Raw genomic sequence first — 13652 nt, forward strand, 5'->3', positions numbered from 1 at the left:
CGAAGAATATGCAAACTCCACACAGACAGGATTGAATGCAGGTCATTGGAGCTGTAAGGCAGCAGTTCTATCTGCTGCACCACCGTGCCCCTCCCTTTCTCCAAGTCAATTAATATCATCTCTATCTTTTAATGTTTTTTTTACTTCAATATTCCTCTTTCTTCCTCCCCATAACTTTCAAATATTTACTATGAACTGTGTCATTTAATCTTTTGGCAGGGCACATTAAAGCACTCCAGACTCAATAGTGAATTCAACAGTTTCAGATAATTCTGCTATTCCCATTTACATGTCCTTAAGACTCTGTTTTCTCATCTTGTCTCATTGCCATTCCCTCTTGCTTTGTAGTATCATCCTTTTTGCTATAGCTCTCCAACTTATTCACAGACTTTCCTTTTTGTTTTCTCCCCCCTCCTCTACAACTTAAAATACATTTTGTTTCTCATTTTTCTGAGATCTGATGAAAAGTCATTAACCTGAAATGTTGTCAGACCTGGTGAGGACTTCTAACATATCTTGTTATTATCAAGACTGGAAAGTTATACAGCAAATTTAGTGGTGGACATTTAAGGGTTAATTGGAATTCAACATATGTTTATGATTCCACAGTTCAGAAGGATGAGTGAAAATCTTAGAAGTTTACATTTACTTTTGTATTTTGTAAATGGTTGAAGATGCAGTCGACTCAGACAACGGCACAGATTCAGGAGGAAAGCGGTGTTTCCCCAGTCAATTAGTGAATTCACTTGATTTACATCCTTGCTAGCTAAGGCCAACACTAAAGTTTTGGTCTTTAATTATCACAGAGCAGGTATACTGCTGCTCAAGTTCAATAATGGTATCACAGATACTCAAACAACAGAAATTTATCCGTAACCCAAAGATGGAAGAAAGTAGCCAACAACCTGCAGGTTTTGAAGCTTTGAGAGTCATGCCAGGGATGAGCTGAAGGATGAGCTACTTTGCAAATTTTTTGTTTGAGAGTATCAAGCAGAGCAAGAATAAATGCAGTAATATACTATCATGTGCACAGTTAAGTGATTACATTGACAACAGAAATAACTCAATATTAAAGATTTAGAGAAAACTTTGATCACACCAAAGTTTTCTTGTTTGCATACATGAGCACCCCAGTCCTGTGCTCATCTTCTGATTCCTTCTCTAGCTCTTCCCCCCCCACTGACCTGTCCTGTTTTCCTGCCCATCCTGACCTCACCAACCTCAACATCCTCCATCCTGCCCTGCTTTGATTTTTATGGACACACACTCCATTTCTGAACTCCATCATATCACCTGTTCAGCAATAGTGCTGAAGCTCAAAGCCCAGAACTTTAGTGTTGGCTTTAGTTGGCAAACTAATGGTATCATAGAATAATGATTGACTATTATAATCGGTATTGGAACTATAGCAGACTTCCTCCATACCCCATACCTGCCAAGGCGACAAGCTGTATACACTGAGCCTTCTTCACTGCCCACGACGAAGTTATTGATATCCCCCAGTGGGAAGGACATGGAGGTTACAGCAACTGCCTTTGACTGCTTGTGTACCAGCTCAATACTATCCTGCAAAATAAAGTAACAAGTGATTTCATAAGTGAAAGATATAAAATTGCACATTCAGATCAATCCTTATATGCAAGAGATGTCTCGAGACACAAGGTTAAAAGCTTACATTACTAATGTAACAAATCTCAAAGGCTCCACATTGGCAAGACCTATTCCAATTGTTGTAATATTGCCTGATTTTTCATGTCTGTTTGATTTTGCTCAAAGTTCACCCCAGTCATTCTCAAAAGCTCGAAGTACATTTATTATAAAAGTAAATATATTACAGTGCCTTGAAGAGGTATTCAGACCCCAACCCTTTGTTCATACAAATGAGTATTACAGACAGGGATTTTGATCATTTTAACTGAGATTTTTATTTGTGAACCACATGGTCCTTTCTTTTCACAGTAGAGGCAAAAAAAACAGGGAAAATTGTAAAGAATGAAAAACAAAAAAAAAAATCAAAACTGTAATGTCAGAAGTTCAAAAGTATTCATCCTCAGTACTTAGTTGAACTACTTCTTGCAGCTATTATAGCCAGTAGTCTTTTTGAATAAGTCTCTATTAGCTTTGCACAAGGTGATAGAGCAAGATTTGCCCATTCCTCCTTGCAAAATTACTCAGGCTGTGCCATGTTAGTTGGGAAATGGCTGTGGGCAGCAATCTTGAGGTCTGGCCAGAGGTGTTCGATCAGGTTAAGATCAGGACTCTGACTAGGCCACTCAAGGACATCAGCTTTCTTCATTTGAAGTCACCCCATGGTTGCACTGGCAGTGTGCTTTGGGCCGTTTGTCCTGCTGAAAGACAAACTTCCACCTCAGTATAAGCTTTCTGGCAGAGGCTAGCAGGTTTTTATCCAGGATTTCTCTACATTTAGCAGCATTCATCTTCCCATCAATCCTGACCAGATTTCCAGTCCCTGCTACTGAAAAGCATCCCCATAGCACTGTGCTACCTCCACCATACAGGCTGATGCACAGTATTAAGAACTTTTTAAAAGCTATTATTAATGCTTTTTGAGATGATCGGTGATTTAGATGCATATCATATTTTTTTACTGAGTTAAGTATTGTATGTAATTAGTTTTGCTACAACAAGTGTATGGGCCATTGGAAAAAAAGTTGAATTTCCCCATGGGGATGAATAAAGTATCTATCTATCTATCTATTAGATTTACACCACACGTTCCACTTAAAAAAAAGCATATCCTTGCCTGTGCAACACATGCAAATGCTGGAGGAACTCAGCAGGCCAGGCAGCATCTATGGAAAAGAGTAAATAGTCGATGTTTTGGGCTGAGAAACTTCATCAGTCCTGTTGAAGGGTCTTGACCTAAAATGTTGACTGTTTACTCTTTACCATAGATGCTGCCTGGCCTGCTGAGTTCCTCCAGCATTTTGTGTGTGTTACTTTGGATTTCCAGCAGTTGTAGGTTTTCTCGTGTTTGTTATATCCTTGCCTGTAAAGACTGCGCAAAGCATCACTTAGAAGATACTGTACAGATGTGTAAGGACTTGTGGTCAGATGAGATAAAGTAGAACTTTTTGGCCTCAACACTAAGCGGTATGTGTGACAGAAATCTAATACTATGCATTGGCAGTATGGTGGAGGTAGCATCATGCTATGATGGGGATGCTTTTCAGCAGCAGGGACTGTATATACAACCTCGAGATTCGCCTCCTTACAGTCACAAAACAAAGAAACCTAATCAAATCTATTAAAAAAGAAGACTGTCAAACACCCACTGTGCAGAAACAAAATCAGTAAAAGTAAACAAATAACATTCAGAATTGAAGTTCACAAAAGTAAGTTCATAGCCAGTCCAGGAGCCCATTAGTTGCAGGCCACAGCTTCAACTCAGCACAGAGACAAGCTAACCTCGCAAGCCTATCCCTCGGCTTTGGTGCCGACACCCTGATCTTTTCAATCTGGCCGGGCACTGAAATTGACCAAACAGCGGGTCATTCCTTGGTCTTGGATATGGGCTCAGTCATTTCAATACGTTCCTGAAGCTGGGCCCTGCCACCTCAATTCGGCCCGTACCCAACCTTTACAATCTGGCCTGGTGTTTAAATCAGTCAAATATCGGCTTGTTCATTGCTCGAACCGCCTTGGATATGCCACTTTGAATCGGCTCCGTCCACTCCAGCAATGGCTAAACATTGGCTCGTTCTGCACTCTTGGACCCAGGCCCTGCTGCTTTGATTTGACCTGTACACACCACACCACAACCGTCCTGCATCTTTGAGACTTTAGTTCACACCAAAAAAAATGCCAGGTTGTATAGGCGGTCCAAAGCCAACTCTGAAAGGGAGTTGGTTGCAGTGATTGTTTTCCAGAAAAAGTGTGATTATTAAAGTAGTTAGTAGTTTTGTTTTTTTTTTAACCAGCACCATCTTAAAGCTCAACTCTACATAAACTTTATCTCCCCAAATTTTATTCTAACCAACCACTGCTGGCTCCCAATTTCCAAACAAATTCAATTCAAAAATCGTCATCTTGATTTACAATGTCTTTGAAGTCTTCTCTCTGTATCTTCTTCCCGCCCAACATCACAGGCCAGGCATTCACGACTAACAGACCTTACCAAAATCAGCATCTCCTACCCCACCTACACTGATAGTAGAACATTTAACCGTCACAATTCCAATCAAACTCTCTTTCCTAAAACTTTTTACCTTGAATCCATCTGTCTTTATTTATAAAAACCTACCAAAGCTTGAGAACACATACCACCAGGCTAAAAGACAGTTTTTATCGTGCTACTTTAGGCTTTTGGATGGATCTCTTATATGCTAAGATGACTCTTGATATCTCAACTTACCTTGTTAGTGCCTTGCACCTTATTGTCTAACTGCACTGCACTTTCTCACTAACTGTAACGTTATATTCTGCACTGTTTTATTTCATTTTGTACTACCTTTATGTACTTATGAATGTAATAATCTATCTGGATGGCATGCAAACAAAAGCTTTCACTGTATCTCGGAACACCTGGCAATAATAAACTAATTACCAATATTATTGGTCATCTTTAGCAAGCTTGTCCTGGCTCCCAGTCATCGATCTCCCTTGTGAAATGCCTTGGCGTATTTTACAATATTAACAATTCAACATCAGAGAAAGTTAATGCAGACGAGTTCATTTTTGTAACTATTACAGGTGCAAGAATCAAACAGTTTTGCTTCAATTCTAAATTATTTATTTAAAAACTAAATTATTTATTTATTAAGTAACAAGAAAATGCAAGTTTCTTACCTGTGGCTGAGACAGCATGTCCAAGCTCCACGTACACAGTTTTCCATCAGTGGAAACGCTGACCAAGTTATGAGCATTTTGAGTGCCAACGACATTCACACAATACACAGGGTGCTATATTGCAGAACAATCAATGAAAGTCAATGTAAAAGATGTAGAAAGCAGCTATTTACTCAGGTCAACTTAACTCTTTCATTATATGTGTTTCCCAAATACTACCACTATTATGTTTGCCATTTCATTCACTGGATCCACGTATTGTGATGCAAGGTTTGAATGCCAACTATCAATAAATGGGATTAAAAAGATTATTCTCACTGTGTGAGCTGCAGCAGATAGTGGAGTCCGCTGGACAGGTGTCTTCTTGCTACTGCGATTGTCCCAAAGAACAATCTGACCAGAATACGTTCCACCCACCATCAGGTTTGGATGAAACTGTGCGAAGCAGGCAGACATAACTTTTGACTGAAAAAGAAAACAATTAAACATGACCATGCGTTCTCATAAAAAATGGACTAAAAGAGTTTATTGATATTCCATCTTTATATTCTGACACCAAGCATCATTTTACTGGAACATTAAACCAAATTATAGAATCGTACAGCACAAAAATAGGCCCTTTGGCCCATGGTGTCTATACTGTCCATTTTACCTACACTTTAGAATTATAATACATTTTACTGTAAGCCTACATGTATGCCCACCAGTCTTAAGACAACTGTATACAGGGAAAATTTTCTTAATATCCACATCATCTATGCCTCTCATAACTTTATATACATTTGTCAGGTTCCCCTCACTCCACTCAGCTCCAAGGAAAATAAACTGACCCCCACCTCTGTTCTCTCCTCATAACTGAAACCTTACATCCCAGGCAACATCTTGGTGAATCTCCCCTGCACCCTCTCCAGTGCAGTCACATCCTCCCTATAGTGTGGTGACCAGAACCACATAGTACTCTAGCTGTGGTCTGGCCAATGTTTCACAAAGTTGATGCATAACCTCCCTGTTCTTACACCCTGTGCCCCAGCTAAAGAGTGGATGTTGTCTGCTGCTTTTGGCGCTCTCTATAGAAGAGTTAGGAGTTATCTAGTTGTGGCCAATGCAGAACATTTAATCAAGATCACCAAAACAGATTATTTGGCCACCATTACTCTTTGTTTGTGGTTCCATGTCTCCAACTCATTTCTTGTAACACTTCAACAAGACTTCATTTGGTGTAAAGCACTTTAAATGTGAAAGGTGCCATAGAATTGCACATCTTTTTAGATGGAACTGAGTAGTTCAATGAGGTCAATGTGAATTGCACTCACTAATGTGTAACTAACTGGAAATGGCGGCAGCTATATGGATTGGTCCGCTGTGCTCAGATTTAGAAAGGCAAATTGGGAGAATTCGGGAGGTTGGACAGATATTGCAGCACATTATAGATGCACATTAAAAATAATCTTATAAAATGCAATTTTAGAAGAGATTAATGCCACAACAAAAAGAATAATGTTAATCATGAGACAACTAAAATACCAGTTTCTTACATTATGCCAGGTTAGACTTTACAAATTCATTTGGCTGTTAGGAAATAGTAGAATTTGTAAACCAAATGAGTGTAAAAGGATTACATCAGATTATACAACACCTGACAGTGAAAGATGTACTCTGGAGTGGTCTTCTTAAACTTCATGTTCCATATAAGGGCTACGCCATCAGGTTCATTCAAAGCATCTTCATTGTTAGTATATGATGCAACCAGTAGTTCTGGACACTGTGTAAAAAAAAAAGCGGAAAATAAAAGTAAAAACAATTTATTTCACAGGAGCTCTTAAATACTTCTGGTAAGTTGTGGAAGCATACGAATGCAGCGGCCTCTCGGAGGCAACCAAAGGTGCATTTTTCTTTGTAAAATGTGTTTTTTACGATTGCAAGACAATTCTACTCCAAGAACATCAGGCACCGCAGGGCTACTCCATCAGTGAGCTGGCTGCTTGTTGATTGGAGTAGCTGGGCTGGTGTCAGTGGTGGAGCTGGCCGAGGTGTCAAAGGGTCAGCCAGGATGTTGAAGGGGTTGGCTGAGGTATTGAAGGGGTCAGCCTAGATGTCAAAGGAGCTGGTCAGGATATCTGAGGAGGCCGCCAGTGTGTCTGAGGAGCCAGCTTGAGTTCAGAGGAGCTGACCTGGCTGCAGACTGTGTAGCTGCCCTCTACTCAGAACCATCAAAGTTGGTGCAGTATAATTGTGGGAAATGGTCTTGGACATTTCACTTGTGATTGCAAGACTCTGTTGGCCAGTGATGATGTAAGTTGCCACAGACCTATTAACCATGTCAGGTGGAGGGATAGACGGCATGGCAGCTGAGTAGCCTCAGTTGTAGCGAGGACCAGGCCTCAAGCCTCAGGCTTGCCTGCTGCTGTACACCAGGTGAATGGATGTGGTAACACTACAGCATGGCGGCTGAGCTCAGCTGGGGCCTGGCCTATCAGGAAAATCCCAATTACACAATCAAGATACATGAAAGTCAACGGATATTTTGAAATATGAATCGTTCTTCAACAATTATTAAGATTTTGCAAACCGTGTTTACTTTGCCTCATTTACCTAACAACAACTGTAAGGAAATTAAATTAATAAGGCCATCATAGAACCAGATGCAAAGCTTGCTAGATGTCACAACCTAAATATACTGCAGGAATAGAGCAACAATTTTCAGTATTGAGCAGCTTTACTTAAATAAGTTAAAATGTACCGAATTCAAGATTTAAGATTGTTTAATGTAATTTCCAGTAAACAAGTGTAAAGAAGGAAATAATTGTTACTCTGGATCAGATGCAGCAGATTAAAAAAAACACACTAAGAAAAAGAACACAATAAATACAAATACCGCCATTTTGAGATCATGGCTGATCATCTACTATCAATACCCGGTTCCTGCCTTGTCCCCATATTCCTTGATTCCCCTATCCATAAGATACCTATCTAGCTCCTTCTTGAAAGCATCCAGAGAATTGGCCTCCACTGCCTTCCGAGGCAGTGCATTTCAGACCCCCACAACTGTCTGGGAGAAGAAGTTTTTCCTTAACTTTGTCCTAAATGACCTACCCCTTATTCTCAAACCATGCCCTCTGGTACTGGACTCTCCCAGCATCTGGAACATATTTCCTGCCTCTATCTTGTCCAATCCCTTAATAATATTATATGTTTCAATCAGATCCCCTCTCAATCTCCTTAATTCCAGCGTGTACAAGCCCAGTCTCTCTAACATCTCTGCGTAAGACAGTCCAGACATCCCAGGAATTAACCTCGTGAATCTACGCTGCACTTCCTCTACAGCCAGGATGTCCTTCCTTAACCCTGGAGACCAAAACTGTACACAATACTCCAGGTGTGGTCTCACCAGGGCTCTGTACAAATGCAAGAGGATTTCCTTGCTCTTGTACTCAATTCCCTTTGTAATAAAGGCCAACATTCCATTAGCCTTCTTCACTGCCTGCTGCACTTGCTCATTCTTGGGGTGGTTTAAACTAAATTTGCAGGGGGCAGGGATCCAGAATGTGAGAGAGGATAGCGAGAGGAAGAATAAAGGACAGGTGGGGACTACACGGTTCCGGAATATTAAGTGTGTAGTAAAGGTGAGGCAGAACAAGTGATAAGGAGGACACATGTACAGAGGGATGGTCTGACGGAACATGGAGTTAAATCTGCAGAAAGAATAAGTAAATTTAGGATGGACAACAAAATTCAAGGGGCGTATAGCCCGATGGGAGCTTGGGGAGCTGGGTTAAGCACAATAGGCAGCGATTCAAACAGAGAGAGGAGAAATGGGCTAAAAATTCTATCTCTGAATGCACGAAGTGTCAGAAATAAGGTGGATGAGCTTGAAGCTCAGGTGCGAATGGGTAACTATGATGTTGTTGGGATAATGGAGACATGGCTGCAGGGAGATCAGACCTGGGAAATGAATGTACAAGGGTATACGTGCTATCGTAGGGACAGAAATGTGGGCAGAGGGGGTGGGGTGGCCCTGTTGGTGAGGAATGAGATTCAGTCCTTTGCAAGGGGGGACATAGGATCAGGAGAAGTAGAGTCTGTGTGGATAGAACTGAGGAACAGTAAGGGCAAAAGGACCCTAATGGGTGTTGTCTACAGGCCACCAAACAGTAGCATGGATATTGGGTGCAAGTTGAATAGGGAGTTAACATTGGCATGTGGCAAAGGTCGCAGTAGTTATGGGGGATTTCAACATGCAGATGAACTGGGAGAATCAGGTTGGTGCTGGACTCCAGGATAGGGAGTTTGTAGAGTGCCTACGGGATGCATTCTTGGAACAGCTTGTACGAGAGCCGACCAGGGATAAGGCTATTCTGGATTTCGTGTTATGTAATGAACAGGATTTGATAAGCGACCTTGAAGTAAAGGAGCCATTAGGAGGTAGTGATCATAATATGATAAGTTTTTATCTGCAATTTGAGAAGGATAAGGGCAGCTCGAAAGTGTCAGTGTTGCAGTTGAACAGGGGAAACTATGGAGCCATGAGGGAGGAGCTGGCCAAAGTTGACTGGACGGATATCCTAGCAGAAAAGACAGTGGAACAGCAATGGCAGGTATTCTTGGGAATAATGCACAAGGTGCAAAATCAGTTCATCCCCTGGAGAAGGAAGGATTCAAAGGGGGGAAAGGGGCCACAGTGGTTGACAAAGGAAGTCAGAGATTGCATAGCATTAAAAAAAAGGAAGTATGACAGAGCTAAGTTGAGTGGGAGGACAGATGATTGGGAAATTTTCAAGGAACAACAGAACTTAACTAAAAAGGCAATATGGGGAGAAAAAATGAGGTAAAAATGTCCTTGATGGTCAATGCGTGATAGTCTTGAAAACATTATTTACACATTTAATGTTTTTCATTCTGCTCTTCTGTCTGGAAAAGCAGCCTTCAAGCATTTTATGAAATTAATTCATCAGCACACTGTTGCAACTTTAATATGCTTTTTACCCAACCATTTGAAGATAATGTTCCATTACGGTACTACTTTATAAAACTTTGGTTAGGCCATAGCTGTAGTATTATGTTCAAAGTTCAAAGTAAATTCATTATCAAAGTACATATATGTTACCATATACTACCTTGATATTCATTTTCTTGCAGACACTTACATGAAAAAATACAATAGAATTTATTAAAAAAAAGAACTATACATAAACAAAGAGGGACAAGCAATGAATGTGCAAAAGAAGACAACCTGTGTAAATAAAAATAATACTGAGAGCATGAGTCCTGGAAAGTGAGTCTGTGGTTGCGGAATCATTTTAGTGTTGAGGTGAGTGAAGTTATCCACACTGGTTCAGGAGCCTGCTGGTTGCAGGGTTATAACTGTTCCTGAACCTGGTCGTGCGGGACCGAAGGCTTATGTACCTCCAGCCCAATAGTAGTAGTGAGAAGAGAGCATGCCCTGGAAGGTGGGGACTTTGATGATAGAGGGAGTTTTCCTTGGAGTTGGGTTGGTTGATGGGGTAAGGGGGGACCTAATAGAGGTAGACAAAATTATGAAGAACATTATTAGGATTGACAGTCATAAAGATTCAAGATTGTTTATTGTCATTCTTCAGAACATGAGTGTAAAGGAGAATGAAATGATTGTCACTTCAGATCCGATGCAGCTTAAAAATACACAATAAGCATAAAGAGCGCAATAAATATAAATATAAAAGTAATTCTATAAAACACAATGTACAAGTAACTATTATATACAGTTGTGGGCAAAGCTACAATGGAGTTAGACAGCAACTTCTTTGAGCTCATCTGTGGAAACGGCTTAATTTCTACCTTTAATGTCTCTCTTTTCCCTTTTCAAGGTGGATGGGGTTCTGTTGAAGTCCCTGAACTGGAGCTACACTCAAACTTTGGCTCTTTGTGGTGATGGGACGCACTCCCAGGGCTCACCGACTGGCCGTTTTTCGATATCTCAAGGATGTGGCCTAGAGAACAAGCTCGCCTTCAATGTTCTGAGGCTTTGCAACCCTGGATAAGAGCTGATTCTATGCCGGTGCTGCCAACTGAAACATCGTGGGGAAAAAATGGAATATTGGGAACAACGGATCAGCTGTTGGGACTTCTGTACTCGGATTGCTCTCTCTTTCTCTCGTTGGTGGGGAGAGTTTGTTGCTGACTTTATCACCGTAAATCAGTGAGTGTTCTTTTTGTCTTGTTAGCCTTGTCTCTCACTGTGTGACACCTCTCTGTCCCTTTATTCGGGAGAGGGAGAGCCTGTGGTATGTCAAATTGTCGGGGAAACAAATAGTTTTTGTTGTACTGCAGATCGTGGTCTTTCTTGGGGGCTTTGCTATTGCTTGCTTGGTGGGCAGAGGGTGCTGATTCTTTTTTGCTGAAATAAGTGGGTGAGGTACGAGAGGGTTGTTGCTTTGCTGTTGCTTGTGTGTGGGAGGGGGAGTGGGGGGTTTTGGGGCTCTAATGTTTTTACTCATTCTTTGGAGGACTATTCTGTTTTTATGGATGTCTGCAAAGAACAAGAATTTCAGGCTGTATATTGTGTACATTCTCTGATATTAAATGGAACTAGTGAACTATATACATAGTGACGCTCAGTGGTGGGGTGGGTTAATGGGTATAAGTGTGGACAGTTTGAGGGAACTAACTGTTTTTGAGTCTAGCGGTCCTGGCACTGATGCTGTGTAGCCTCTTCCTTGATGGGAGTGGAACAAACAAATCCCCATAGTAGAGGTATCTATAACCAGAGGTGATATGTTAATGGTAAGGGATAAGAGGTTTTAGGGGGCATCCGAAGAAGGTACTTTCTCCCACAGAGGGGTGGTTGGTATCTGGAACAAATTCCCTGACATGGTGGAGGCAGAAACTCTCACCACATTTAACTATCTAGACAAGCACTTGCATTACTAAGGAGCAGTAAACTATGGACCTACTGATCAGCCAGTGGTAAATGGGACTGATATGGATTGGTACTTGATATTCAGCTTGGACTCAGCGGGCCAAGTTCAAGTTCAAGTATATTGTCATCTAACTGTACATATATACAATGAAATGAAACAACATTCCTCTGGACAACAGTGCACCCACACAACATATATCACACACAGCACATAAAACAAAATATTACCACAAATAAGTTAATATAATTCAAAATGCATGTGAAGTGTGTAACACAGGTAAACAGTAAACAGCTCACTGTCCTAGTGATGGCAGTGTATTCATTAGTCTCACAGGCTGGGCGAAGAAGCTGTTACCCAGTCTGGCTGTCCTAGTCTTGATGCTCCTGTAGTTCCTTCCTGACAGTCGTGGGTCAAAGTAGGATGGGTGGTAGGGATCCTCAACAATGCTCCTGGTAAATGTCACAAGTGGGAGGGGGAGGGGAGGGAGTCCTTGGTGATCCTCTCAGCCATTTTTATTATCCTATGTAGGGTCCAGTGGTTCAATGCCTAGCATCTTCTGTACCACAGAACGATGTAGCCAGATAGGACACTATCAATGGCGCTCCTGTAGAAAGCTGTTAGAATAGGGGCAGGAAGCCTTGTACACCTCAATCTCCTCAGATAGTGTGAATGCTGCTGTGCCTTCTTAACTAGTAAGGAAGTGTTGTGGGTCCAGGTTAGATCGCCTACCAGCCTCTGAGAGATGATCATGTTAAATGCCAAGTTGAAGTCAAAGAACAACATCCTGGTGTATAAAGCATCATTTTCTAGGTTGGACAGGACAGAGTGGAGGGCTGAGGCTATGGCATCATCAGTGGACCGGTTTGAGCATAGGTGAACTGAAAAGGTGTCAGTGTAGCTGGAAGTTGGAATTTTATAAGATCCATTACCAGCCGCTCAAAGCACTTCATGATTGTTGAGGTCAGTGCCACTGAAGGGTAATCGTTTAAGCCTGTTATGGTCCCCCTCTTGGGCACCAGAATGATGGTGGCTGCCTTGAAGCCTGCAAGGACAGTGGACTGTTTCTGAGCTATGTCTCTTAATTAGTTAGCATAGCTTCCTTTCAATCTTGGTTAATTCGTCCTTGTTGACTATTATACCTGCTACATCTACCAGCAAAATGAGCAAAAGCAGCAGGCTTACGGGAATACGACCACCTGCAGGTTTTCCTCTGAGTTACACACTCTACTGACTTAGAAATCTATCATTGTTTCTTCATTGTCACTGGGTCCAAACTCTGGAACTCCCCCCTAAACAGTACTGTGGGAGCACCTTCACCAGAAGGATTGCAGCTCACCCCCATCTTCTCAAGGGCAATTAAAAATGGGTAATAAATGCTGATCTTGACAGCTACATCTCAAAAGATGAATTCAATAATAAATTACCTGCTGTGACCAATCCAGACAAGTGACAACACGATCCTTTGACCAATTTTCATCATAAAACTGCCTGTTCAGAGACAGCTTGGCTCCCGCTTGAACCTCTCTGGAAAGCCATTTCATAAAATATTAAAAACATAGAACATCAACTCACCAGAAAATGCATTTGTAGAGCACAATGTAGTCACCATACTGGTCTGCCAGAAAGAAGTGGCTTTTTTTTTGCACCACCATCAAGGTTAACTGTATGGCCAGTAAATATTGGTCTTGACAGCAGGGATAATGGATTAAAGTGGTTGCTATTTAGAGGACTCTTTTACATGTGTACAGCATGTATCCAATGAACAATCTCAGAAAGACTATCAAAGACCAAGGAACTTGAGGTGAATGCAGTATAGAGACAAGTCTGAGCTGCTTGAACTCAGTGCAATGCAGAAAGACAGTCTTGCTAGAGGAACTTCAATATAAACAAACATGAGATGGTGCACTTTGACATTAAGAATAAAAGAGCCATCTAGTATTTTGAAAT

General features: G+C 41.3%; 1 protein-coding gene across 6 annotated transcripts in view; it reads right to left on the bottom strand.

The window, feature by feature from the left end:
* Positions 1 to 13652, bottom strand: part of LOC140741208 (cytoplasmic dynein 1 intermediate chain 2-like) — a 74766-nt gene that overhangs the window by 10481 nt on the left and 50633 nt on the right. For all 6 annotated transcript variants that reach the window (XM_073071131.1, XM_073071128.1, XM_073071132.1 and 3 more), the window contains 5 exons: positions 13130 to 13229; positions 6446 to 6571; positions 5128 to 5274; positions 4810 to 4923; positions 1433 to 1566 (listed from right to left, as the gene is read on the bottom strand). In XM_073071131.1, the coding sequence (XP_072927232.1) occupies positions 1433 to 1566; positions 4810 to 4923; positions 5128 to 5274; positions 6446 to 6571; positions 13130 to 13229 (621 nt within the window). The remainder of the gene's footprint in view (positions 1 to 1432; positions 1567 to 4809; positions 4924 to 5127; positions 5275 to 6445; positions 6572 to 13129; positions 13230 to 13652) is intronic.

Source organism: Hemitrygon akajei, chromosome 18 (genome assembly GCF_048418815.1).
Source record: "Hemitrygon akajei chromosome 18, sHemAka1.3, whole genome shotgun sequence".
Lineage (NCBI taxonomy): Eukaryota > Metazoa > Chordata > Chondrichthyes > Myliobatiformes > Dasyatidae > Hemitrygon > Hemitrygon akajei.